Source organism: Lathamus discolor, chromosome 16, assembly GCF_037157495.1.
Source record: "Lathamus discolor isolate bLatDis1 chromosome 16, bLatDis1.hap1, whole genome shotgun sequence".
NCBI lineage: Eukaryota > Metazoa > Chordata > Aves > Psittaciformes > Psittacidae > Lathamus > Lathamus discolor.
In genome coordinates this window covers 5,346,624-5,372,239 of record NC_088899.1, presented here as the reverse complement: position 1 = coordinate 5,372,239, position 25,616 = coordinate 5,346,624, and the positions used below count along the sequence as shown (strand labels likewise).

The 25,616-nt window shown below is 52.7% G+C and overlaps 2 protein-coding genes across 3 annotated transcripts in view; one reads left to right on the top strand and one right to left on the bottom strand.

Annotated features, from left to right (window-relative positions):
• The window catches only part of NOC2L (NOC2 like nucleolar associated transcriptional repressor), a 45,928-nt gene extending 27,984 nt beyond the window's left edge, over window positions 1-17,944 (top strand). Inside the window, exons 16-19 of one of the 2 annotated variants that reach the window (XM_065696617.1) lie at window positions 4,912-5,025; window positions 8,933-9,068; window positions 14,320-14,460; window positions 16,367-17,944. In XM_065696617.1, the coding sequence (XP_065552689.1) occupies window positions 4,912-5,025; window positions 8,933-9,068; window positions 14,320-14,460; window positions 16,367-16,509 (534 nt within the window). In that variant the 3' untranslated portion in view covers window positions 16,510-17,944. Of the gene's footprint in view, window positions 1-4,911; window positions 5,026-8,932; window positions 9,069-14,319; window positions 14,461-16,363 lie in introns of both variants that reach the window. The other variant, XM_065696616.1, reaches the window with a different exon arrangement.
• SAMD11 (sterile alpha motif domain containing 11) overlaps window positions 17,891-25,616 on the bottom strand; it is a 109,306-nt gene continuing 101,580 nt past the window's right edge. The window contains exons 13-15 of the mRNA XM_065696615.1: window positions 24,024-24,148; window positions 21,489-21,599; window positions 17,891-19,415 (exon numbers count right to left, since the gene is read on the bottom strand). Of these exons, the coding sequence (XP_065552687.1) occupies window positions 19,167-19,415; window positions 21,489-21,599; window positions 24,024-24,148 (485 nt within the window). The 3' untranslated portion in view covers window positions 17,891-19,166. The remainder of the gene's footprint in view (window positions 19,416-21,488; window positions 21,600-24,023; window positions 24,149-25,616) is intronic.

Genomic DNA, 25,616 nt, shown 5'->3' with positions numbered 1-25,616 from the left:
CAGCTAGAAGACAGTGTATTAGAGGGTGTGTTAGCTAATAGTTGGCCATCTGGCTTAATAGGCTGAGAAATGCTGCCTTTCTCCTTGTTTTCCCTGCTCCAGGAGTTTGCCTGCTCTGAGCCAGGTCCTCCTGGGGACGATGTAGCATGTTATCAGCACATTCCTTTCAGTGTTCTTGTTGGAGCTTTTCCCTTTTGCCTTGCTCCATCCTTTTTGGCTGCCCCATCCCTGGCAGTGCTCAAGGCCAGGTTGGACACAGGGGCTTGGAGCAAGCTGCTCCAGTGGAAGGGGTCCCTGCTCACGGCAGGGGGGTGGAACTGGATGAGCTTTAAGGTCCATTCCAACCCAAACCATTCTGGGATTCTTTGGGGACCTCTTGACCTGACCTAAACTCTGAGGTATTCGAAATCCAGGCCCTATGTAAATGAAGCCAAAGGGAAGGAAGCCTTTTAATGAAGCCTTGTGTGTCCTTTGTGTTGGACATTTCAGCTTTTCTTTTTATCCAGCACAGCAGCCTTTGCAAGCCTGATAGTAGGTGAACTACTGAGAGGAAGTAGTGGGTTTGGCTTTCCTTTCCTGGCAGGATTGATGTGAAAATGTCTCTGTCTGCAAGGTGATCGATGGATCAGAGTAGTCTCTGTCCACATGGTATCATTGAGAAGTCTTCAGTTCTGCATCATTGGAAAGCTCGACTTATTGGAATGGAGCTGAGCATGGAGCAGCAGTTGCAGCACAGACTAGTTTGTTCTCAGGCAGTAAAATGCAGGGATTGCAGGAAAATCAGCCTTTAAAATCCTGGCATATCAATGCCAGGACCCAGCAGCACTATTCTGGCATTAAGGGGTTGATGGACCTGGGTTGGAAGTGTCGAAGTGTCTAACTTGGTTCTGTAAATGCCATTCTGGGTTGGCCTGTTTTGCTGAAGGAATCACACTTCCCGTCTGGAGTGAAGTGGTGAGGCTCTTGTGGCTTTGTATTTGTTACAGGCAATGCTGTGACCACCCACCCGCTCTGCAGAGGCAGAGATTGCACCCTCTGGGACTCTCCATGGAGCAGATGAGCTGGGGAAGTCGTTGGCTGAATAAAAGTGGATTTCCAACAACTCAGCCACTGTCTGCTCTTCCCAGCAGCTCTGGCTGCAGTCCCTTGTGTCAAACGAAGTGGTTCTTTTAACATCTTGCTGCCTGGAGGTCTCGAGTTGACACTGATGCACTTGCTTTCCCAGGGATGTCTGGGTGGCTCAGCAGCAGGGATCAGGCAGTTTTGGCTCTGGAAGGGTGGTAACAGGCAGGAGAATGGTTAAGGGAAGCAGGCACCAGTTCGCTAAGCCTGGTTGGAGATGGATGTTCTGCCCTTTAAGGGAATAGAGTAGCAATGTGAAGTGCTGCTCAGGGAGGATTGCCTGCGCAGTCTGTATTTTGTATCTATGGTGTGCTGTGGGAGGAGGGAGCCTTTCTCTTCCTTCACTTAATGGGATATCAGTGCTCCTGGGAGCAGACAGCCCTCTCAGTATTTCCATGGGGTGGAAAAGCCATGGTGGCTTCTCTTTTGTGTCCCTGTGTTTTCCCCCTACACCTTTGCAAGCAGATGATGCAGATTCTTAAGAAGGGCCATAACTCCCACAGAGCTTGGGCTTCCCAGAATGGTTTGGAGTGTCCCTCGAAGTCTGGGTTGAGTTTGCCAGCCTGTCTCCAAGATATGTGGGGCATTGGCACTTCCCATCAGCAAACACTGCCAGGAAAGGGAAGAGAAAGAGGGGGGTGAAGGAAGGGGAGGTATTTGCATGTCCCTCTTGCCAGCAAGAGCAATTGAAAGCAAATGCTTTCTGGTTTTCACATGCATGCGTTTATGCCTGCTCCATTGTAATGGAGCTCCAAATTTGGAGCTAATTCTTCCATGCAGCGTGCTGAAATGTGGCTTTTGTGGGGGGAATGAGAGTATTGGGCATGCTTTAGATAGGCGGATTTTACCTAAGGGTCTATATATATATAATAGATATAATTAATATATATATAATTTTAAAGACATAGCCTGAGGACTGAATTTAGTGCAGTGGAGGGGAGCATGATGGTGCAATGTTAACTTAACATGGAAGGATCCCTCTGTGCATCCCAGGAACCATGGTAAGGAGGGATAAGCGCACCAAATGTGTTCAGCCTGACTTCTTCCATGTAATGTTAAGACTGAGAACTTCTCTTTTCCCTGTAAGCAGCAGGTTAATATTTGAGGGTCAGTGCTTTGTGAGAGTACTGATAGGTCACTGTAATAGTTAATGTGAGGGGAGCCAAAGAAAGCAGAGCCTGCGGCTGAAGTGGAATCCAGATGCATGTTGTGCAGCTGTGATTTTAGAGTTGTCTGCACTGGTGTGGGCCCTGGATTGGCAGGGAAAAAATGCGGGGAAGGAGAAGGAGCTGCAGTGTGTGCTGGGCTGTGTCACAGCTTTGCCCTGAGCTGGGGAACCTTCATTGAAGAGCAGTGCAGGCCAGCGGGCTGTGGCGCTTAATGAGATGTGAAGTGTAGGGAATGAGGTGATGGAAAGTACTGCCTTGTTTCCATGGGTTTTCCAGATCTTCTGAGTTCATCCCCATCTCACATAGCAGATGGGAGGGTTTTCTGGAGGGCGGGTGATGATCTTTGGTACATGTGATGTGGGCTTGAGCCGTGCTGGGTGTTGCCTGATAGCACAGTGATGCAGAAGCAGTAATAGGAGACTTAGAGATGGTTAAAATGGGTGGGATGGCATCCATTCTCTCATGAGGTGTTCTAACTAGAAAGATGGGAGTGTTTTAATGGTCTTTTTTATCTGTGGGTTTCAGCTCCTTTTAAAACCAAAAGAGCTGTATCAGACAGAACAAATAGACTTTTGCCCTCTGCAAGAAGAGCCTTTCTCAGAAGCTGTCCACCCCAAGCAGCTTTAACAAATTGCCTGATTGCAGCTGGCAGCCTGATAGGAGCCTGATGTATAAATGGGGTGACTTTGTCCTCCTTGGGAATTGCTCCTTTTGCCACATAGTGGTGGGTCAGATTGACAGGAAAGCTCTGCTGTCTGCTGGCTGGCGTCTGGGCTTGCCAGTGCTGCTGGAGTCAGCAGTACATCAGCTCTGCTCACAGGCAGCCTGCCTGGGAGGAGACACAGGCTCCAGCCCTGCAGACCTGGAGCTGGGATACAAGCAGTCCCATGGGACAATCTGGGACCTGTGATTACCAGCAAGGGCCTGTTTGGCTCCATGCAGTATTGATAGCGCCTGCTGTGGGATGCGTAAGTAGGTTCTGTGCTATTAGTGTGCAGGTGACACAAGCTGGTCACTGTTCAATTGCCAAAGTTCAGCTCCTGGTGCCAGCTACAGAGACCACACATTATGTCTGCTTCCCTCCCAGTGATGGGCCAAAGCAGGAGCTGGCATAGGATGATGTATTTCACTGCACGGTCTATACTAAGTCCTTGCTTGTTGGTGTGAGCTGGGAGCTCTGTGCTGCTATCCAAAGCTCTGTCTTATTCATACACTGCTTCTTCTCATGCCTTGGTTCACGGGCTGCAGCCAGCACACCACAGCTCCCTAATTTTGGGGCTCATCTCCCCAGAAACAGTTGATTTGAGTTCTGCTGCTGTGTTTTCTGCCCTCAAGATGGTCTGGCCTTTCATTCCCACCCTCAAACAGAAGCACTGTGTACCCACAGCTCTGGGTTTGTTCTTAGCTCTGGATCCAGGGTGCACCTTTTGTACCTGTGTAGATCTTTGAGTGTATCTGTGCTAACTCTTGTTCCTGTTGCTCCTTTGCCTGTTTTGATTCCTACTTGTGTGTCATGTCTGTGCTTCCGTTTTTACTGTGGGGTGATCAAAGCCTCCGGGCACTGTGGTAATCCAGTGAACAGGTAGAGTTCTCCGTCGGTTTTAAGTTAAAGGGATGTTAGCAGCTTAAGAAGAATGCTTTTTAATATGACATAATCCCTCCCTTCCTGCACCAATGTGCCAAATGATTGAAGCATAAAGCAATTCTTAACCATCTCATTTGCTTCCCACCTTCACAGTGCTCACCTGCTTATTCTGCCTGCTTGGACAGCAGAAACAGGCTCAGCACTTCCTCACGCTCTCAAGGTTGGGATGAGTCCAAGACCCTGCAGGGGAATGTTTGTTTCTAGAAGAAGCACTTGGCTGTAGAACAGGCACTCAGACATCCCTGGTACTTAGGTCTTGTAAACGCTTGTGTGAGGTTCCTCAGGTGATCAAATGCCTCATTGAAGGAGCAGGGAGATGCAGTTTGTTCTGGTAGATCCTCTGGTCTGTCCCTTTGATTCCTGCCTTCAGGATTCAGTTGAAGTCATTCCTTTTGCATTACAGGAGGTTTGATTTGACTTCTGTGTCAGTGTCTTCTCACCAGAGCTAGAGGAGAAGTGGATATTCAAGGCCAAGATAGCAGTAGTGGACACCAGAAGTCACTGAGCTGATTCTGAGAGGCCCTGTTGTCAGTTCACAGCAATTCTGAGAATCTGGCCTCTTCTAGAAGGGAGAAATAGGAATCTGGGCTCCCACATTCCAGGCCACCACGCTGAGAAAGTTTGGTGATCTTCCATAAGCTAAAACACTTCATGCACCACCATATAGATGTTCCTTTATGAGAACTTCCTTTGGTGCCCTTGGTATCCATTGGCTGCCCATTTCATCTTCTGGCTTTCTTGGATTCCCCTGCAGTGCCCAGGCATTGCTTTTCCTAAGGAGAGTTCCATAGGTGATTCACACTTGGTCCTTATTGCCATTCTTAGTCATGGTTGCCAGTTTCCTATCCTGAAACTGGGAATATGTGGTTTGGGAAAGGATCTTGTCGTCTGCTCTTGAATCCCTGCATTTGCCACCAAATATATTGGAAAACTGCTTTGAAAACCTTCCTTATATTTGCCTCCTTCTTTCCCCAGGAACAATGGGAGAAGCAAGTCAAAGAGGAGGGGACACCTCTGACCAAGTATTATACTCAGTGGAAGAAGCTGAGAGAGAAGGAGATACAACTGGAAATCAGTGGCAAAGAAAGGGTAAGGATGGAATACCCAACTTACTGAACATCATCTGTGCTATGGGAAGACAAAAGAGCCATTCCTGGCAGCTGGATTGTGGCTCATCAAACTCAGCTCCACTGGTGAGAGCTGAAATGGGCTTGAGCTGCCTGAGTGCATAGGCTGGGCGTTGTTAGACACAGCATGAGTGTGGCTGGACAGCAGCCTAGCTGGTGCCTTCAGCTCCCAGTGGATTTGTCTTGCTGGGATCTCTAGGAGTGTCCCCTGCATGCAGCCTGTTCATTCGCCCCGGTTAACAGAGGATAGGTGGGACAGAAAGAAGTAGCACTAGGGTAAATTTCCCTCTGTGTTTAAGCTAATGCAGTTCAAGAGCCATTGGTACAGCAGCCTTTGTAATTCAAGGCTAGGAAGCTGAAGACAGTAGTGATAGAACAACAGTGTGCACTGGCAGGGGTAGGTTGGGTGGCAGATTTGATATTGTCTGAGCAATAGGGGCAATAGCCCCAGTGGATGGTACTTTGGGAACAAGCATGTGAAGTTTAGACTGTGGTACCCAGAGTTCCTGTTCTGTGTGTGCAGTCATGGGCCTTCTCACATTGCTTTGGGCAGTTTGCATCATGTCTTGCTTTCTTGCTAGTAAAACAGACTGGGTTAAACTTGTGGAGGGCTTTAGCTCTTTTTCCAGCTCTGCAGAATGCTATTGCTGTGCTAGATCCTAACTGCAGGAAAGCAGGGAGGGGAAGATGCCAAGGGAATATCAGACATGAGTTCTGTGTTTTCTTATCTCCCCACTGTGAGGCTGTGAGGTGGGAGTTGCTGTCTGGACATGGGCTGTTTCCCACATCTCCTGCCCAGGGGAAGGCTCCTCATGGCACTGTGCTCCGGGATGCTGGGGGTGGGAGCTTGCCTACTTTAGGAGTCTAAAGGAAGGCTGTCTGGATGCTAATGCAATGCAAGTGGCTGAGCCAAGCTCTTGGCCAGGGAGCAGGAAATAGATGTAATTGGTGCCTCCAGTGTATGGTGGGGAACAGTTAAAATAATCAATGGGCCATGAGGATGATTGGCTCTGGGAGAAGGAGAACACCTGGGACAGCCTGGAAACGCTGAGGATTGTGTACCAGCGGAGATAAGGCTGAACTTCCCTGCAGCAGCCATAGAGGGAACAAAAAGCACTCTGGTTTTCTGTGCAAAGCCAGCAGAATGTGGCCTTTGCAGAAGGGAAACTGGGGGGGCAACACACATGACTAAGAAACAGCAAGAAGTGATGGGGAACTGCAGCTCCTTGGGGTGTCCGGGACCAGCTGAGGTGCTGATCTCCCCTTAAGGGTCTTTGCTTTCATATAGCAAAGCTCTAGAGGGTGACGTCTGAAACCAAAAGCCTGAAGGGCAGTGACAGGGCCTTGGTTTCTCATGGAGAAAGGGGGTTGAGCAGATCAACTGCAGAGAGACAGGCTGTGCAAGGCCTGTGGCTGCCTGGCATCTCTGCTTGGTGAATGGGGCTGTTGTCTCTCTCGGTGGGGACTGCTAGCTTAATGATGCAGCATTGTGAGCCCCAGCAGGAGAGTGAACACCATGAGGCCCATTAGGGCTGGGAAAATCCATGTCCCATTAGCAGCCATTCGGGGGGAAGAAAAAGTAATAACAGCAAAAATAGGCCTGGCTCTGAGCTGCTGGGAGCTGCAGCTTGGCTTCTGTAACAGCACTGACCCTGCCTGCCCATTCCATTTGCTTTTCCCAATGGTTTTTAATGGGATATAGGCTACTCAGCTTCATGAGACTGAGTAGATGGTAACCCTTCAGCTGGGGATTAAAAGGCTGGCCCCCAAATTACCTGATTAGTGCTACAGGGGGATGAGCAGCAGCTGTATCTGTGAGCTGGGCTCAGTACGAGTCTCATTCCTGTGCTTTATGATCCCTATTGCTAGAAGGGTTTTCTGGTGCCTTTATTTTGAGGTGCCCATCTCGAAGGCACTTCTGTGGAGTCTCAGGAAGTTGGAGGTGGCACAACTCAGCACGATTCAACACCAGGTCCTTTTTAATGTGCTCAGGTTGAGTTCCAGCAGTCCTGATGGCATCCCGAACTGTGAGCTGCTTTGGAAATGGGGACTTTTCATAGGCAGTATGAAAATACAGGGGAGTCCCAACGAACAGCCTCTGCTCCCTGCTCAGGATGCGTGAGGAGGGAGGTTGAGACCTTGCATGATTTGTGTGTATCATTTACTGCCGCTGGGAATGACCGGGGTCCTGGAGAACAGGCCCAGCCAAGAGGGACGTGGGCAGTTGGTGCAGCAGTTGTTTGTTATCAGAACTGGGTTTCTGCTTCTGTTTGTGATGCTTTTAAGCTCAACTGTTTCCTGCTTAGGCAGAGCTGGCCTCTTTAACTGCTGTAGAGTGATAGCTGCCAGGGCTCTGCAGGTAGCGTGGCTCTGGGCACAGAAGAGGGCCCAAAGGTGCTGCCTGTGACTGGGATACTTCAAGTTACCTGGCAGAGCAAATGAGAGGAGAGCAGCACGAACCTGTCCGGTCCATTAGAACTGGTAGGGGCTAAGGAAAACGTTTTCACCCTAGAAGGTCCCTCGCTCCATGATGGAGCTTGCTGGAGCTATATAAACCACCTTAGGGAAGTGGATGGGTACAGCTTAGGTCAGCTGAAGGCAGCCGTTTGGCAGTGACTCTGGATTGCTCTTGCTGCATTTAGCTTCCCAGGTCTCTCCTCTGGCATGCACAGACTTGTTTGGAACAAGCTGCTCTCTTCGTGCACCTCCCCAGCACACAGGTCTCTGGGGGGGGGGGGGGGGCAGGGGATGGAAAGGCATCTCAGAGTGGAAAAGAGCAAATATTGGTTGGGGATTCGCTCCCTTTTCCCCTTCCCTGGCCAGCCTCTGACTTTCCATCCTGGTGCTGCAGGTTATTGCTTGTAAGTGCTCAGCTCCCACAATCAATATTGCCCAGCTGGGGACCATCACTGTGAAACGGGCTGGGAGAAATCGCTGCAATTGGCTGCAGGAGCAATGAGCATCTCCTGGCTCCCGTTGTCTCTTCCCTCTATCCCTCTTCTGTCTTTCTTCCTCTCTGCTGAGAGACCGCTTTGTGGGCTATTCCTGCCGGGGGGGGGAAGCTCACGGGAGGGTTGGAGTGCATGTGGAGCGTGTTGAGGGGTGGTCTGATGGGTGGGAAGAGAACAAATGAGTTATTACTCACAGGGTGAGTGTTTCCAAGCAAGCTAATGTGTGCTAATGCCTGAGTGCTTCCCAGGAGGTGTGCAGCCAGGCACGGGCAGGGCAGCTGATGCTCACGGAGCACTTGGGATTCAATTTGCATTCTGATTATCTTTGCCCTGCTGGCCTGAGCCCTTGCAAGTAAATCCTCCTCCTAATCCCCCTCCGGAGAGGTGTAAAGAGCACTGAGGTGGTGTCAATTGCAAGTACTTAATGGCATTGATATTGGCCTTGCTGCAGCAGCAAGGCTCTTGGCCCATTGATCTCCATAAGGGGTAGCCATGGTGTAGATGTCTTCAGCACCTTGGCATGTAACTGCTTAGCTGTCAGAGCTTGTGGGGTTGGAGGTGACCAGCACAATCTGGCTTCATTGTGCTTGGCTGCCCAAGCTCGCATGGCTGCGTGGCTTTGAGTCCAGAGATCTAGGACAGCTGGATCCATTGCTATAGATACATCTATATCATTTTTACCCGTGCAGCAGTAGATGGCCCATTAGCAAAAGTAGTTTATTAGGTAAAGATCAATAGAGCAGTGGTGCTTTGCATGTATCAGTCACTTTTGTAACAGACTCACAAAGCTGTGGCTCTCCTTGTTGGCAGCAGGCAGACCCAACTGTTCTTGGCCAAGTTCCTGTGTCTAAGCTCAGTGATTTAGGCTTAAAAGTACAAATTAAGGTTGTTCTTACTGGTGGTTTTGGGTTTTTCCAGCTTGAAGACTTGAACTTCCCAGAAATCAAACGTAAGAAGCAAAATGAAAGCAAGGAGGAAGATAAGAAGGAATTCAAGGACCTCTTTGAGCTGGACAGTGACTCTGATGAGGAGAATGCTGGATTCCCTATAAAAGGTATGGGGCTGGGGCTGGGCATGCGTTCTCCTTGTGCAGAATTCTCTATGGTGTGAGTCAATATGGTCTTGCCCTAATGGGGTGCATGCTGGCCGTGCTTGGTTCAAAAGATGCTCTGGTAAGGAGAGAGCACAGGATGATGATGCCTTTTGGAGGCATTTTAAAGTGACAGGAGGTGGTTGGGAGGTTTTTACCCTTCTTTAGCTCTACTTTATCAATCCAGCTCTTTTTAAAGCCTTATTTCCTACAGTAACCTTTTCTATATGTGACCCGTAGTTTCTCCTTATCACAGACACTGACTTCAGCATCACAGCCCAAGAACTGGGGGATGTGTGGCTGAACACAGACCCTGCTTTCAAAGGCTTCAAATTAGCAGCCGTAGGTTCATATCCTAATTCCCAAAGAGTGAGTTCTCCTTCTTGTCCAGGTTCTGGGCTGGAGTTTCACCTTGGAGAACATAAAAGTGAGTGGAGAAATCCATGTTTTGTTTCCTCACCTAGGAAAGAGGAATAAGACTGTTCTAGCAGACTTTGCTGTCTACATCAGTGCAAACAAGAGCTATCAAAGAGCCTGGCTACCAGAACAAGGCTCTTTGATGGAAGAATGGTTATTCTCTCTTCCCATGCACTTCTGATTTATGTGTGCGATAGTGACTGATGTTGCAAGTGTTCTTGACAAGCCAAGAAGGGGTCTATAGGGAGAATGGAGTGATGTCACTCTCTGGCTGTGACCACGAGAGGGCCACAGTAAATTGTGGAACCTGCCTGAGAAGTTGATGTGATTTGAGGCCAAACTTGGGTGTTCTGTTTGTGATGTGGGGTGTTTGGGCCACCACAGGTACATACAATAGCGTGACTTGGAGGAACACCGAGTTTTCCTCTCTGGAGATTTAACCTATGGATAAAGTCTGTGTGCCCATTGTAAGGCTTGAGGATAAACCTCGAGGCTTAACACAGAACCCGTGTCTCCCTCACAGGAGGAGGAGAAGGTTGGAAAGCTCTTGTTTGATAGCTCGAGGTTGGAGGTGGGTGACCCAGCAAAGAACAGGGGGAGAGCAGAAGTGAGCACATGACTGAGAGATCAGTGTGGCATCAAAATGAGTAGCTGAGATAGATCCTTCAGATCTGGGGTTGTCCTGCCTGCTGTATGAGTCAGTGCCTTAGAAGAATCACTGGCTTCTATAAGGGCAGTGATAACTGCAGCTGAGGAGGCAGGATGCTGTGATCCAGGGAAAACCAGGATCTCTTCCTGTGCCTCTCAGGAACTGACTTTATGTACACTTGAGAGGTTTCTTGGACTGATGGGCTTCCAAATACCCATTGGGATCCTAATGGGGCATGTCTGTGATGAATATACACCCCCTACATGTGCTTGTGCTACCTGTCCATGAGGTTCTTTGGCAGCTTTAAGGGCCTGACATATATTGTGAAGAGAGTGCAAGTGAGGACTGAGTTCCATGTGATGCCGAAGGGCATCCCTGATCCATGTGTGCGTCCCAGAGCTGTGGTACCTACTCCCTGCTGCCCTTGGTATCCAACATTCCTGGGTCAGCTGCCTCTCCACAGCCTTTGCTCCCAGCAGGGTGCTTTCTGGAGGGAGAGAGCAGGCCCTGAAGGCAGCTTCCATCTCAAGGAGCAACTGTGCTCATGCGTCCTGAGGCACTTGGTGGAGACAGCACTGGCTCTGCACCATAGCATAGGGTGAAGCCCCCTCCAGGCTGTGGTGTGACTCCACAGTGGGAAAGGGATAGGGAACAGGGAGACTGGGAAAAGAGCCGGTGTCTTGGGAGATGCATACAATGAGCTCTTGTTCTTGCTCTGTGTGGGGTGTGAGATGTTCTCAGCCCTGCTCTGCATTCAGTAACTGTCAGGGCTGGCTGCAGATGGAAGTCAGAGAAGCCAATGCTTCAGTTTGCTGCTGAAAGGAATATAGCTGTAAACCAAGGAATATAGCTGAGACTGCCCAGTGATGCTGACCTCCTTGACAGGGAGAGACCTGTTCCAAGACGGGTCGGTGCTATGAAAGTATCTGTGACACTGATGTGTCATGGGGATTTGGGCAGCCCTTCTGACACACTACTACTTCCAGACGTGGGCAGGAAGAGGTGGAGCTGGTGGGCTATGCCCTCTCTGCTCTAGGAATGGAAGCAGGGGCATGGTTTGGGAATGCCAAGGTTGATGTGGGAAAGAACAGAAGGTCAGCCATACCCAGAGGTGTCCACGCTCTCCTCAGTAGCAGCAGCACCCAAAGCTGTTCAGAGTTCTCACTGGAAAGAGCCAGCTCCAGGATCCTGGAAAGAAGGAGAGCAGGAGGCACCACTGGAAAAGAAGGAATTCCCTGCTAGGGAAGTCCTTGCTAGGTACTTGCATTGGTTGTTGCTGTAACTCATCCTCTTGGGCAGCCGCATGGGTTAAATCCGTGAGGATGGTTCCGTGGTCTGGAAAATTCTCTTCCCGCTGATGGTTACTACATAAAAGCCTGGATTTCAGACCCTGCTGCTGGTGCAGCATCATCCCGGCTCTCTGGTGGGATGCCGGGTGCGGAGGCACAGTGAGAATGGCTCCCGTCTCTCCCCAGCCACAGCATTGGGCTCGGCGGAGTTGCCTGTGTTAGGATGTAGTTGTTTTGGCCTGCCACATCCAGACCAGATTCCCAAGAGTGGGGAACTGCCTGCTGCAAGCAGGGAAATCCTCCCTTTGCTGTTACTCAGCTGCTGTTCAAAGCCCCCCTCACCTTTTCTTCTTAGTTATGTGAAGTATTGTATCAGTGCAGTGTTGCTTTGGGTTCACACTGTCCCTGATGCCTATGGAAGAGAGGTCTGGAGGGCAGCTGCAGTCCTTGGGTTAACCATTGCCAGCCAAAACATCTTGCTCATTGACTAACCTGTACCTCAAAGACCTTTTCTCACAGCAGAGCAGGCTTCTGACGAGGTCTTTCCAATCCCAAGCAGGGAGGCTCCCTATTCTCACGGTTTGCCATCATTCATTCCTGGGATCATCAGCAAGTAGATGATGATCCTGCTGTTTTCCAGCAGCACTGGTGCACTTGGGCATTACCTTCCCTTCTGTTCTGAGCATTTCCCCCCTTGTCCACCCCTGCGTCTACCATCCTCATCCATGCTTTAGCAGGGAAAGGAGATGTAATGCATCCCACCCCAGCACTGCAGCAGGGAATGGTCACTGGTACGGTGGTGTTTGCAGCTTACGTACCCCTTGGTTCCAGGGTGCTGCTCCCACATGGGACCACCAGCCCCTCTCTTCTTCCCAGAGCAGCAGCATCCTCTGGGAACAGCATCCCTGGAGCAGGCAAAGAGGGGCCGCTGGCACTGCCCTGGAGCTGAATAGGGGATAGAGCAGATTTCCCAAAGAATAGGAGACACTGTGGGATGGGATGGGAACGGATTCGGATGGGTTCCTATGGGGAGAATCAGTGAGGGCATAACACTGTGGCTGTGGATTCTCCCAGGGCAGGGTCAAGTCTGCACATCTCGGGCGAGGGCACAACGAGCCGGGAGATGGGGAGGACAGAGCGTGGGTTTGATCCATCGCTGTGTCACTAATGGGGATGGGGAAGCTCGTGCATTCCTCTCATTTACCAGCCGACAGATCCCTGCGAGGAAAGGCTCCTGGAGGTTATTGATGGCTCAGAATGAGGTGCTGGGCTGCCTCATCATGAGGCACTTAAAGGCGAGGAGGGAGCGTGGCTGCAGCATCTCTCTGTGCCCGGCTGTAATGAGTGCTGTGTCCACATTAGGTGTTGCTGTGCCTCTAATGAACTTGAGCAGCTTGCTTCATTTATCCCTCATGTAATTATATTACAGCAATTTAATGCCAGGGCTGTGGAAGGAGAGGTCAGACACTGTCATTTCCTAAGCAGAATAAGCATGGCCCTTCTTATAGTGGTGAAATCCCTGCTGTGTGCTGGCAGCTTGAGGATACAGGGGCAGAGTGAGGAGGGAAAGGGGAGATGCACAAAGGGCCCCAAACCCAATCCCTGCCCACATCTGGCCTCCTCTGGTTACTCTCAGATGAGCTGTAGCTGAACCTGTTGGTGCTGTTTGATGGATGAGAAGGTGCCCCTTGGTGTTGCCTGAGCTGCCCGCGTGCCCATCAAGGTGATGTGGTGCAGTGATGTGCTCTGCAATCCATCTCCGCATGGATGCACGTTTCCTCCCTCCATGACATGGAGCTTCTGGTCCCTCGGCAGGCGCAGTGGCAGGGAGGCTGCATCCTGCCAGAGCTGATGGATGGGTGAGGATGGGGAGCTGGGAATGCTGCAGCCACCGTATTGATGGCTCTGTATCCAGTTCAGTGAGTAACATAGGTCAGCTGCTGAGGAGGGAGGCTGGGGCAAAAAACAGATGCCATGGTGGGGCCCAAGAGTCACAGTGTGAGACAGATGTACGGACAACTGGCAAGCAGGAGGGGTGAAGAAACAGCTTCCTCAGCAGCTTTGGAAGCAAGGGAGGCAGCCTGCAGCACTGAGCTGGGCCTAGCGCAGGGAGAAGGCAAGGAGCAGTTGGTTCTTCTGCTTCCCTCTGTTTGTATTCTGCCCTTCTCCACTGCAGTGAGCTCGACAGGGGTAAAAGCAGTCTGGTTCCAGGGGCGCAGGGGCAGGGGATTCCTCCCAAGGCTCCCTTGGCCCTGGCTGTCCATCTCCAGAGGGAATTTGCAGCAATATCTGTTCCTAGGCCTTTTTGGTCTCACTAGCAGAGGGAATAAAGCTAAGAGAGGTTGACAGCGATGCCCTGGACCAGACCCCTGTGTTCAGTTCCATGTAACTGTGAAGGTGGGGATATGCAGCACCGTTTCTCAGTGGAACCAGGCCTCTGTGGTCTCAGCTTTGTGACTTTCTCCTCCTTCTTTCCCATGTCTATTCAGGAGCCCATTTCTTCTCCTTGTGCTCTTCTGCCCTGCTCTCCCAGCTTTCACATCTCTCTGGGCAGGGCGGGCTTGAGTGCTGCACCAGTGGTGCTTCCCTAACAGCAGCAACTCCTGGGCTTTAGCAGTAAAACCCTGCCAGGTGCTTCTGAGGTGATGTCTCCGACTGGGTTCTGGCTTCTAGCACATGGAACACATCCTTCTCTGGGCCTTAGTGCAATGCTACTGAATAGATAGGGTCTGTTTCCCCTTTAGTCTGACTGTACTCCTGAGGATGAGTGTGGGGATGGTAGAGCACACGTACTCGATGTCTGCTGCCTGTGTGTGTGCTCGTGTGCTGCTCCTCATCTCGCCATTCGCATCACTTGCAGGTAAAGGCAAAGCCAAGCAGGCCTCAGATGACAGTTCAGAAGCGAGCAGCGAGGAGTATGGTGAGGATGATGATGATGAAGAAGGAAGGTATGAAATCGAGGAGGACGAGGAGGAACTGGAAGATGACAGTGGCTCGGATGGTGAGTAGAGCAGTTGGGCAATGGGGAAGGGGCTCTTCTGCACTTGGGGGCTCCTCTACAAAGGAACCATCTCTTGTGTTCTGAGCTGCAGGGTGTCAGGAGGGACTCTTACACACAGACACACACAGCCTGGACAGGCAGAGCTGAGCTGATGCTGACAGCAGCAGGGTTAAGGTCTTTGCAGGCCTGGCTCCACCAACCCACCAGTGCCTTTGGTCTCCTCTCCTGCAGAGAGGCTCAAAGAAGTTCAGCCCCCCCACCCCAGCAGGGCACAGGGCCTTGCTCCAAGGCTCTCTGCGGGTTATGCAGCCACAGGGGTGGAGGGTGCTCTGCACTCCTCACCCGAGCAGGGCCTGGGCTATGGGTGACCCTTTGGTTGCTGCTTCTCAGCCGCTCCTCCCAGCATGGGACTGGTGGGAGACCTTGCCCAAGTCCTGCTGCACCCGGGGGTCCTCAGACCCCATCTCGGTCTCCGCTCTTTTCAGCTTAAGTAAATGTTTTCCTCTGACTGATCCTGATCACTTCTGCCCGTCAGAGCAGTGGGCATCAAGGTAGGAGGTTTCCAGCTCCACGCTTCTTGCAGGCCAGAACCAGCTAAATAGGTACCGAGGAAGCCACCGGCTGCGTCACCAGCGCCGTGTGGATGCTAAACCAGGCTTTGGTGCAGCTGAGAGAGCATCCTCCCCTTCCAGCCCTTGCACAGCACCACAGGCAGCCGAAAGCCTGCTCAGCACCCAGCAGAGCAGCTCAGGCTCGCCCCTGTCTGCCAAGTCCCTGCGCTAAGCTGCAGACAGAAACTGGGCCTGCCAAGGGTGCTCATTGTGTGCCACTTCCTTCGCCCTTTGTGTCGGAGCAGCAGGGTCTGCTCCTCACATGCCACGGGGTGCAGGAACAGCCACAAAAGCTGCTCTGTGCTGCCTTTCCGTACTAGTTTGGGGAGCAGGAAGGGGGAAAGAGGCCAAGCGAGAGCACAGCGTGCCTGATTTAGCATGGCAGATGGCTGTGGCTTGGCACGCACGCCCAAGCCTCGGCACCCAGAATAGATGGGTGTTTGATGCATGTTCTGACAGTGCTGTGAAGGAGCAAGGGGGAAAGTTTTCCCTCGCTGCCTTTTTGGAGTATTCAGGAGGAAAAGCACCAAGGAATGGTGCTTGGGGGGAGCAGGAACTCTGAGCCTCCCTTCCTCCAGCCCTAATGCAGCTTTAGAGCCAGTTCCTGGGTCTCCTTGCTCCTGGATACCCGGTGTAGCTGCAGTGATGTTCCAGCCCAGGTGCTCCCGGCCTATGGCACTTTTCCAGCCATGCACCGGGCTGGGATGGGGCAGATCCGCCCTTCCCAAGTCTCAAGCTGTGTGTGCTGAGGGTTTCTGTTGTGCTGTTCACTCACACATGCAGCCTGGTCAGGCAGTGAGGAGCTGGTGTCCATGACAGCTTCCCCGCCTCCAGCAGGCCAGTGCCTGAGGGGACAGCTCTGCACGTGCTCCCAGTGGAATGAGAGGGAAGGGCACTGGGAATGGGGACTGTTCCCAGAAACCAGTTCTCACTTGTGCGCCCCGCTGTTAAAGCATCATTTCAGAAAGGAGGGAGCATGGGGTTAGTTTTACATTGGGAGGCTCCTTTCCTGCAGCCCTTCATTCCCAGCCTGGCATCTCTAGCGAGGAAGGCTGACCTGAGCCATGAGGGATGAAGGTTTGGAAGCACTCAAGTTCCCCTTGGATCTTACGTTGTGTCTCTGCCTCAGGCGTAGCAGTTATTCGGGTCTCGCATCGCTCCCTGCAGAGCTCTCCTCCTGCTCTCTGAGAGCTGCAGCAGCACCAGTACGTTAATGAGGGGCTGGGATTAATTAGCAGCGAGCTGCCTTGTTCCCAGTGCAGCAGGACTGAGTCCTCCCTCTCCTTCCCCAGCAGAGGAAGGCCGGGAAGGCGCCCGCGTTCCGCAGGGATCCCAGCCGAGGAGCCGCACGGGTGGGATGTCCCGAGCCGACCTCGAGCTGCTGGCGCAGGGAGACGAGGACGTTGTGGAGGACTTGGCCTTCTCTGATGATGACTGAGCCCCCTCCGAGCTGCTGGTACCACAGCACCCATCCTGCGGCACCCACAGCCGGGTCCTGGAGCCATGGTAAGAGCTGGGAGAGCAGCCCTGGGTGCCGCCAAGGACTCGGCAGTGACGCAGCAGAGGCGCTGCTCGGACTTTAAAGCTGTTTCCCACCCGTTCTGGTTCGGTAACAGTGGAATCGTGCTCGCATCCAGGCCAGTGAAACTGCTCAGCACCGGTAATAAACAGCCCTCATTAAAAGCTGCTGCTTTCAGTAGCACAGGGCTCAGTTTCAGCTCCTGGAGCGGGAGCCAAGGGAAGTACAAGTTCTTTTGTCTGAGGGTCTTAAGATAGAGGGGAGTGCAGAGATGGGAGGTTGTGCAGGCAGGAAGGGGGAGGAAGAGGCAGAACTAACACCATAGGAACCATGCTTTCATTTTCTGATGGGTGTTGGACTTGCTTAGCACAACCAAGGACCAAACCTGAGCCTCTGCTTTGTACCAGACCTACTGTTGGTGACCTAAAACAGCCTTCTGGAGCCAGTTCCAGCTGCTGCTGAACACGTTTGTCCTGGTCCTGCCATCAGCAGTGATTGACTGCAGGTGCCTTGGGCATCAAATCACTGCATCACCCGGGAAGCTTCTAGATGCAGCTCCTGCTGTGTCTTCCTGTTGGAGTGGTGCTTGTGGGAGGCCATTGTGTAGCTCAGGGTGGGTAAGGGCAACCGAAACAGCTTCTCTGTAGAGACCACTGTTCGCTCACAGCTGTTGTACACTGAGTGCTGCTCCTCTCCTGCTTCCAGACATCATTACTGCACAGCTAACACTGCTGCAGTGGGGTGGGCTGCTTGCTTCACGTGGTGTGTTTTGGAGCTTAGCAGCAGGAATAGGGCTGGAGAGGGCTGCTTTTCCCAAGTGCAGTTACAGGGATCAGCAGCCACGCACCCAGATGCCCTCGGTCCTTTAAATGGGAGGAAGTAACCTCAGAAATGGGTAAGCTGTGTTTTTATTACGCTCCTCATCATTATTGTCATTGTTATTATCATTTATAGCCCACTTTGAGAGGAACAAAGCATCTGCTGCTTCATTAGCAGCTCTGGAGTGCTCAAGCCTGAGGTTCCCTATGGCTGGTAAAGGCTCTGTCACAGGGGAGCTGACTGCAAAGATGAGGCCCTAATGATAAGAAAATGGTTTGTAACTTACCTTCTAGTCCCAAAGAGAAAGGAGTTGTTGTTCCTCCTCCCTCTTAGTGGCAAGCTGAAGAACCAAGCCTCAGGCTGGCTTTTAGGCCAGAAATGCAGCAGCCCCAACCCACAGCGAGTTAACACCAGCAGCAGGGTAACACGCAGTGAAAGAGAGGAGATTCTCGGGTAAAGAACCACATCCAAGTTGCTCGGGTACCGGTTGGAAATTAAGTGTTTCTCCTTTTTTATTTAAACTGATTGCTGGGCAGCGTTTGTATGGTGATGTGATGGGCAATGGCTGGTTGGGTTTTACAATAGAAAGAAGCTAATGTACCACCAAGCAAAGTTTGGTAACAAAAGGACGGCAGCACGTGCAACCTTGAAACAGAAAAGGGCAGGGGGAGCAAAGTACCACATGTGATTGTTGTTCACAACTGTACAAGTCACAGGAGGGCACCCCCAGGAGTTACCATCGCATTCACAGTAGTAAAAACTCCTTCTAACCCATTGGTTTTAACCTGACCCCCCCCCCGCCAGCATCCCTCCCCTGCTCTGGGAATGCACAGGTACCTGTCTCATGGTCCACAGCAGGCCAGAATGTGCAGCTGCATCCACCTCTGTAACAAGGCTTGAAACGAGAACCAAAACAACCCCAGAACAAAAGAAACCCCCACCCCAATGCAGAAATGAGGCTGTTGTACACGTGAGGGAGGCCGGGGTGCCCCTGCAGCCCACCAGAGCACATCGCTGGGTCTTCTCTTTACAAAGCATCGAATGGGCAAAACCAAGCGGCTCTGCAGGGCTGGAGCATGGGCAGAGCCTGTTCTCCGTGTGCCAGGAGGGGGGGCAGCCCCCGGGCTGTGCCGTACCATCCACTCCGAAGTAAACATGGACCCGAACTTGCCTTTTAGTTCTTCTTTGTCTTTGTTTTTGGCTGTCTTTGGTATTGGTTCAAAGTTGCTAGAGATGCATAGACACCTGAATGAGGAACTGAGTCCAGTTTCCAGGGAGGAGGAGCCAGCTGGGAAGGTGGGTGCTTTCAGTTCTGGTGATGGGGTTTCCTGCTCAGGGATGCTGAGTACCATTGGGAGCAGCAGTCGCCTCTTCCCTTCCCTGTTTGGAGCCACCCCAGAAGTTCCTGAAAGCCGTGGTTCTTTGAAGGCAAAGTGTTCATTCCCTGTCCCACGGCTCTGGGGAGCGAGAAGGGGGGTGAAAGGGAACGGGAGCGCTGCTGCAGCCTCTAGAATCACTCTCCCTTCACTTGCGTTGTCTCGGGACATCTTTGGATTGTTTCGTTCCTTCTCTTTTTAGTCTCTGTTGGGTTTTCTCCACCCCAACCAAAAAGCAAATGCATCCAATGTAATGACCCCCCTCCCTTCCTCACCCCTGTGTCTCACACAGCTGAGGGAGGCTCTCCTGGCCTCACCGTGCTCTTTACCTTCACTTCGCTCAATGACCTCAGTCCAGGCCACCAGGAGCCGCCCCTGCAGTTAGGATGGGGGCTTCGTGGTGTCGCTGAGCGCGGCCAGGACGCCGGGGGCCCCGTTCTCCTGCTTCGGGGACACGCGGCTGGCGGAGGGGAGGCCGCTGAACGGGGAGGCCACGCTGCCCGTGGACGACGGCCGCAGCTCCGCGGCTGGGGGCAGGTCCCGCTCCGGGGGCCGCAGGCCGGGCGGTTGCAGTGGGAAGGCCATGGGGAAGCCCGCCATGTACAGGACCCTGCCCACCCTCTTGGCCACCTGCGGGGAGAAGGAGGAGGAAATAAATGCAGGGGGGTACAAAGGGATGAGAAGGGGCACAAATGGTCCTTAGAAACGTATAAAAGCTGCATTTTTCAGGCCGCAAACCCAGGTTCTGTGCTCCAGACTGGTTTGGGTTGGAAGGGTCCTTAAGATCATCCAGTTCCTTATATCTAACCTGAACTTGCGCTGTTTCAGTCTGAACCCATCACCCCTTGTCCTGTCGCTCCCATCCCTGATGGAGAGTCCCTCTCCAGCATCCTTGCAGCCCCGTTCAGATACTGGAAGGCTGAAAGATGAAGAGCTGGGTACCACAGGATCACAGAACGGTGACCAAACACGATGCCCATGTCTGCAGAGCAGGACTTGCTCTTAGAGGGGAGCTGGGATAACAGGAGAGGGGGAAAATCTGGCTCCAGGGTAGCTGCTGCTCCTGCCTGGAAGCTGGAAGCTGCAGCCTCTCCCTTCTCCTGCAGCACCAAAGGGAACTCCCGCAGCCGTTCTCGCCTCCCAGCGAGGGCCAAAGGCCCCACAAGGTTCCAGCACCTACACCAGCTGGTTCCCATTTCAGCTGGAGCAGAAACGCAGGCTTGTGCTCACACCAGACAACTGCCGCATTATTCACTTAGCAACAGCGGGGCTTTGCTCCCCACTTACACACAGACCCCCCCAGCCATGCCTTATTATAGACCTTTAAACACTACTGATTAAATGGAAGCAAGGTTTTTCTCCCTTCAGCCCATATCTCATGTTTCCCCCCTCCGAATCCCATCGAAGAACAGCTCTGAGCTATTTGGCCTCCTCTGTTTTGGAAGAAACAGAAGAGTTTTATTTCCTCCTGAATTGACCCATAGGGAACAATTGCCCACAGAACCTTTTTATTAGCCCCCTCATAAACAGTGAGGGCTGGAGGGAAAGCAGTAAAGTTGCTCTTCTTGTTTTACCATAATGTAATGAATGTGTAAGCCTGTGGCTTAGGGAGGCTCTGCCAGAGCTGGGTGTGCAACCCAGGGAGGTGCCCACGCACGAGGCTGTCACAGCCACGGCCACCGCAATTCCCAAGGGAAGGCTCTGGAACAGCCTGTTCCTGATGTGTGGCAGGGGCTGTTCTGTGAGCATTAAATGGGGAAATAAAGCCGGCGGCGGCGGCGGTGTTCTTCTGGATTGGAGGCAGCTGAAACGGGAGTCACCCAGAGTCCATGGCAAAGCAGTTTCATGGATGCAGAGACTTGGGACCCAAGTCACTGACAGGGAAAAGGGTGCTTTAAGAAGAAACATCAAGGGCACAACAGCAAAGGAGTGTGCTGAGGAGGAAACGGAGCCCCCTGAAGTGAAGCCCTAACACAACTGATGTGGTTTCCATATCCCATGTGTCCATGTGTTGGACATGGACCCCAAGTTGGGGGTGCATGGGGAGGGGGGCACGGCCCATCAGCAAGACCGGTAACCAAAACAGAGCCTATGACTGGCCCAGCAGGGAAGGGAGAGGTCCATTACGCACTGGGGAGGAGAAGTAACAACAAATGATGCTGAGGGATGCTGAATGCCTTTGTGCTTCAAGCCTTGACAGAAGGAACCAGCACGAGCCACGCAGTTACACAGAAAAGGAGCAGCAGAGGGAGCTGGGTCCAGTCTAGAAGAGCTGGCTCCTCAGATGGCTTTACCCAGCTGTTAGGTACTTTGAGATGCTGGTTCCGTGTTCACCTGATGCAAAAGCATCTCCCCTGCCTCACCTGGGTGCAGGTTTCCTCCTTTCCTGGCCCTGTTTGTGGGAATATCCTAACGTTTCCTTTCCAACAGGAGCTGGTCCATGTAGGAGTTTCCCACTTCACCCTCTTCCTCCCTCCCACCACTTGTCCTGAGCTACTTCCTTCTGCCCCTGGCCTCTTGAGTACCATTAGGTGACAGCTGAGGAGATGGAACATTCTGGAATGCTGAATCCAGAATTACAAGTAAATAAATGAACAATTACTGCTTAATGAATTACATTCAATACACGAGGTCCTGACAGCCCCTTCCTGGTTAGGGACAACATTAACATGTGCCGCTTGCTGCTATAGAGACCATTCCTACCTGTGACCTGATCTTCAGTGCAGGTCCCAGTTTGAGCCCCATGTTGTTCAGTAAGTGCTCTTCCGTCAGGAGGGGCAGGGTCTCCCCATCAATAGCTTGCTCTCGGAATACCTGGAAGCAACCAGAACACAAATCCAGGCTTAGGAATGCCACTGATGTGCCTGATGCGCCTGTCTTGCCCTTGCACAGGAAGGTGCTGTGGAAAAGGTGGTATTTAGATAAAGCCATACTTTATGGTGTGATGGGGCAGGAGCAGCCCCAGGTCTGGGCACCTTTCTCTTCCCCAACAGTGACATGGACTAATAACCATCTCAGTGCCACTGTAGTGGTACTGTAGTGTACGTGGTACCTCTAAACATGAAGCCAACACACTGGCAGGCTCTTCACTGAGTGAAGCAGAAGCTGGTGATGTGCAAACCTGGACTCGTAGCAATGACAGCAGGGCTGGAGTAATCCCATGAATAGCATTCTCCTGTGCCCACATTCCAGCCATGCAAACCTGCACCATCTCAACACACTTGAGCCCTTTCTTTTCCAGTTTCCAGTGCCAGGGTCATGCAAGAGTTTTCCACCTCATAGGGACTGTGTAATAAAGGTGAGGATCTGGATCTTGCTCCATTCCTCATGCACAGAGCAGGGCTGCGCTCACACCGGCCTCACCAGGGTCTTTACTCTGCATGTACGGGCTGGATACTCAGTGAGTGAACTGCAATCCCTGCGTAACTGAGGCTGCAGGTCCCTCAGTGGGGAGGCGTCAGGCAGAGGCCTGGTTTTCCCTATGAAACCCACTTCCACAGTGCTTGTTCCTGGATGCTCCCCAGATGAGCTGTGTGGGGCAATGCCTTATGCATGGTGTTACTATCACTGAACACCAGAGCAAAGGAGAGGGGTTCAGGCCACTCTCATGGCTCCTTTGTCAGCCCAGCCCATAGCCCGTGGCCATCCCTCTGGAGGGTGGCACTGGCTGTTAGAGCCGAGGCAGCTGAGCTGCTGCAAGGGGCTTTTATTGCTGGGCTCCAGCACAAAGCTGCTCAGGACTGCAGCACGTGGCTCTGCTCTGCCCCACCAACACTACCAGTTCACTCCCCTCCCTGTGCAGCCAGCGTGGGCTGGGAGCCAAAAGCCTCCCTTTGCACACACTGAAACCTTCCATGAGAAGCCCTGTAACTTGAGGACAGCATCCCCTTGGGTGTCCCATGGGTCCTGATCCACTGCGGGGACAAAGCTGAGCGCTGCTGAGGGCTGAAATGAGGCACAAGCCCTTGTTTGTCTCGCTGCACAGCACAGCACCAGCCTCCTGCCGGCTTTCCTGGCAGGAACAGCCTGCGGAGCAGTGCCAGACCTCCCCAGCACTGTGGTTTTGGAGGGGAGAACGCAGGCAGCTCGGAGCTGGGTCACCCCTCAACACTGGCATTCGCACATAGTAAAAACCTGCTAAGCACATAACCATGGTGCACACAAACACATCATCCCTGCGGCCATGCTCCCCCCGTGTAACGCGGCTCGGGCACTACAGGAGCCTGGTTACAGCAGCTCCCATCGTCAAACACGGTGTCTGCAATGCACTGAGGCTGCTGAACCTCTGCCTCCGCGAGGTATCGATTTCTTCCCCACCACTCCACCAGGAGCTGGCAACGGAGGTGGAAATGGATGAGCTTCCTGCAAAGTGGCTCTGGTAGGGAGAGAAGCTTCCAGGCAACTCTTGCTCTTCATTCCCCAGCACAGGAATGCAGACAAAGCGCAATGCCCCTGGTGCAGGAGCACGCTGATGGGGGGATAACAGAGACCTGTGTTTTATATGGGTGTGTTTTGGTTTTAGAGCCTTTTGCGTGAGCTCTAACACCCACCACCCATCCCCTTTATCATCCCCACTAAACCAGCTCCTGAACCCCCCCTTCCACACACCCAGACCTGCTGCTTCTCACTCCCATCAACACCCACCCATCCACCTTCCTTTGTAACCAGTGTCCCCCCACTTCCTCCCCCCACAATCAGAAACTGCCCTTACACACACACAGTCATCCTGATCCACTCTCAAACACAACCCAAACCTCTGCTGTACCCCTTGGGGACCTTTACATGTACCCCATCCCTGCACCAAGCATTTGCTTTCCTAAGTGCTGCCTCTCACCTGCATGCACAGCTCTTTGCTCCCTTGAAGCACGGGGTTTTAACAAAGAACTTCCTCAGGTCTCCATCTCCCCTCTGTCAGGTTAAACCCATTCCCTCCTGCCCTGTCACTACAGGCCCTTATACAAAGCATGGAAGCAGGATGCTGAGCTCTGCCAGCAGAATGGCTGGGGCAGGCATTCAGCAGTGACCAACCCTTGCCCCTACTCCATCCCCTCCCACTGCACGCCCTTTATTGCTCTCCATCTGCAAGGCCCATCACTCACCTCAGGATCTTCACTACCAGCAAGCAGCTATTTCCCAGTGCAGTAGGGAAGTGGCTCTGAGAGCATCTCCTAGGTGGGACAGTGCAAGCACACCAGGCACAGACAGCAGGGACAGAACAAGGGCTGTGGAGAGCTTTACCTGAGTGTACTCGGTGCAGCCGGACAAGTTGGACACGAAGCTGCACACATCCTCCACCGTCCATTTGCTGATGTCTTCCAGCGCGGGGCTTTCCTCCCCATCCAGAAACAGACCTCCCATGGTGCCTGGATGGTTTGGAGCCGGGGGGGGGGGGGTAGGAAGGAGGGGAGGAGAAAGAAACATAAATCATTCAAATCCCACCCGGACAACAATGTGAATATGTTTCTCCAGCCACACATTCATCTTTAATGACCTGTCAATTAAAGCACTGGGCAGGGTCAATTCATAGGCTTCTTCCTCCTGGAGGTCCCCAGCTTGGAAAGGGGGGGGTAAGGGAAAGGAAAGCAAAGCCCTGGCTAATGTATTTCATGTGTTTAATGTTCTTCAGCTGTGCGGAAGGGATAGGGGGAAGGGAGAGGAAAGAAACAACGCTCAAGGAGGGTTTCTCCACATGCACTGCAAAGCCAAAAGCTCTGCCTGCCCCATGGGCTGCTTCCCCCCATCCCTTCTCCTGGCGACGTGCTCCGAATGGGAATGGCCCCGGCACCTCTCCCTGGTGGCCACTGCCTCGCCGGAGCCTCAACCACCACAGAAGAGCTCGCTCCATCCATGGGTTCATTTCCAGTCCACCCCAGTCTGAAGCATCCATGGGATGGGCTGCCTTGGAGCGTGCTGGAGCTGGGTGAGGGGTGATGGGATGACCCCCGCCAGCCCCTTGGGCACTCTGAGACAGCCCAGCTCCGTTCAAGCCTATGAGTCAATGCTCTGCAATGCAACAGCGGTTCAGGTCCCAGCCCTGTCACCACTGATGGGGGAAGAGCCTCCCCCAGCCCTGCATCCGCAGTGCCTGACAGCACGGGATGGGCTGGGGCCAGGAGCTACGGGAGAGGCACAGGGAATAAGAAACCCCAGGCAGTCAACTCCTACCTACTGCAACGTGTAACAGGGAAAGGCAGCAACAAGGAGTGAAGAAACTGAGTTCCAGGAGACACCGCTTCATGGGGGAGGAATAAAAGGTGCTGCCAACCTGCGGAACTCACTGCTGCACGACACCATTCAGACCAAGAGGGCATGCACAGGGATGTGAACATCCACGGTTACAGTGGATAGAAAAGAGTTTATGAGGGGTACAAGGCAAGAGATGAGCAGAAAAGTCCTTCCCCCAGGGGTCTACCACGCCAAAACTATCGGTCCTGTAGGCTTCATGTCTGCCCAGCACCATGGATGTGACTCCACTCCTTGGCTCCTGTTCAGAGCAGGCTGGGTATCAGATACAGGCTCCCGTAAGTAACGACAAGATAAAGTGGGATGCAATGAAATCCTGGTGGGGAGCACAGGCCCAGAGAACAAGGGGCCAATTCCCTGGGGAATGACCAGGGAAGAGGCACAGGAAGAGCAACGCCACGTGCCAAGTCTCCACTTGTTGCCAAAGCCACGAGCACATTCCCAGCGAACAGGAAAAGGACAGGAATTACACAGGAAGTTATCATGCCAATAAGATGCTTCTAACCCACCAGCCGCGGTCAGGCACCGTGTAATCATTTCCATGACGTTTCCGCTCCCAGCTTCCCGCTTCCTTTCCCAACCTCCGCA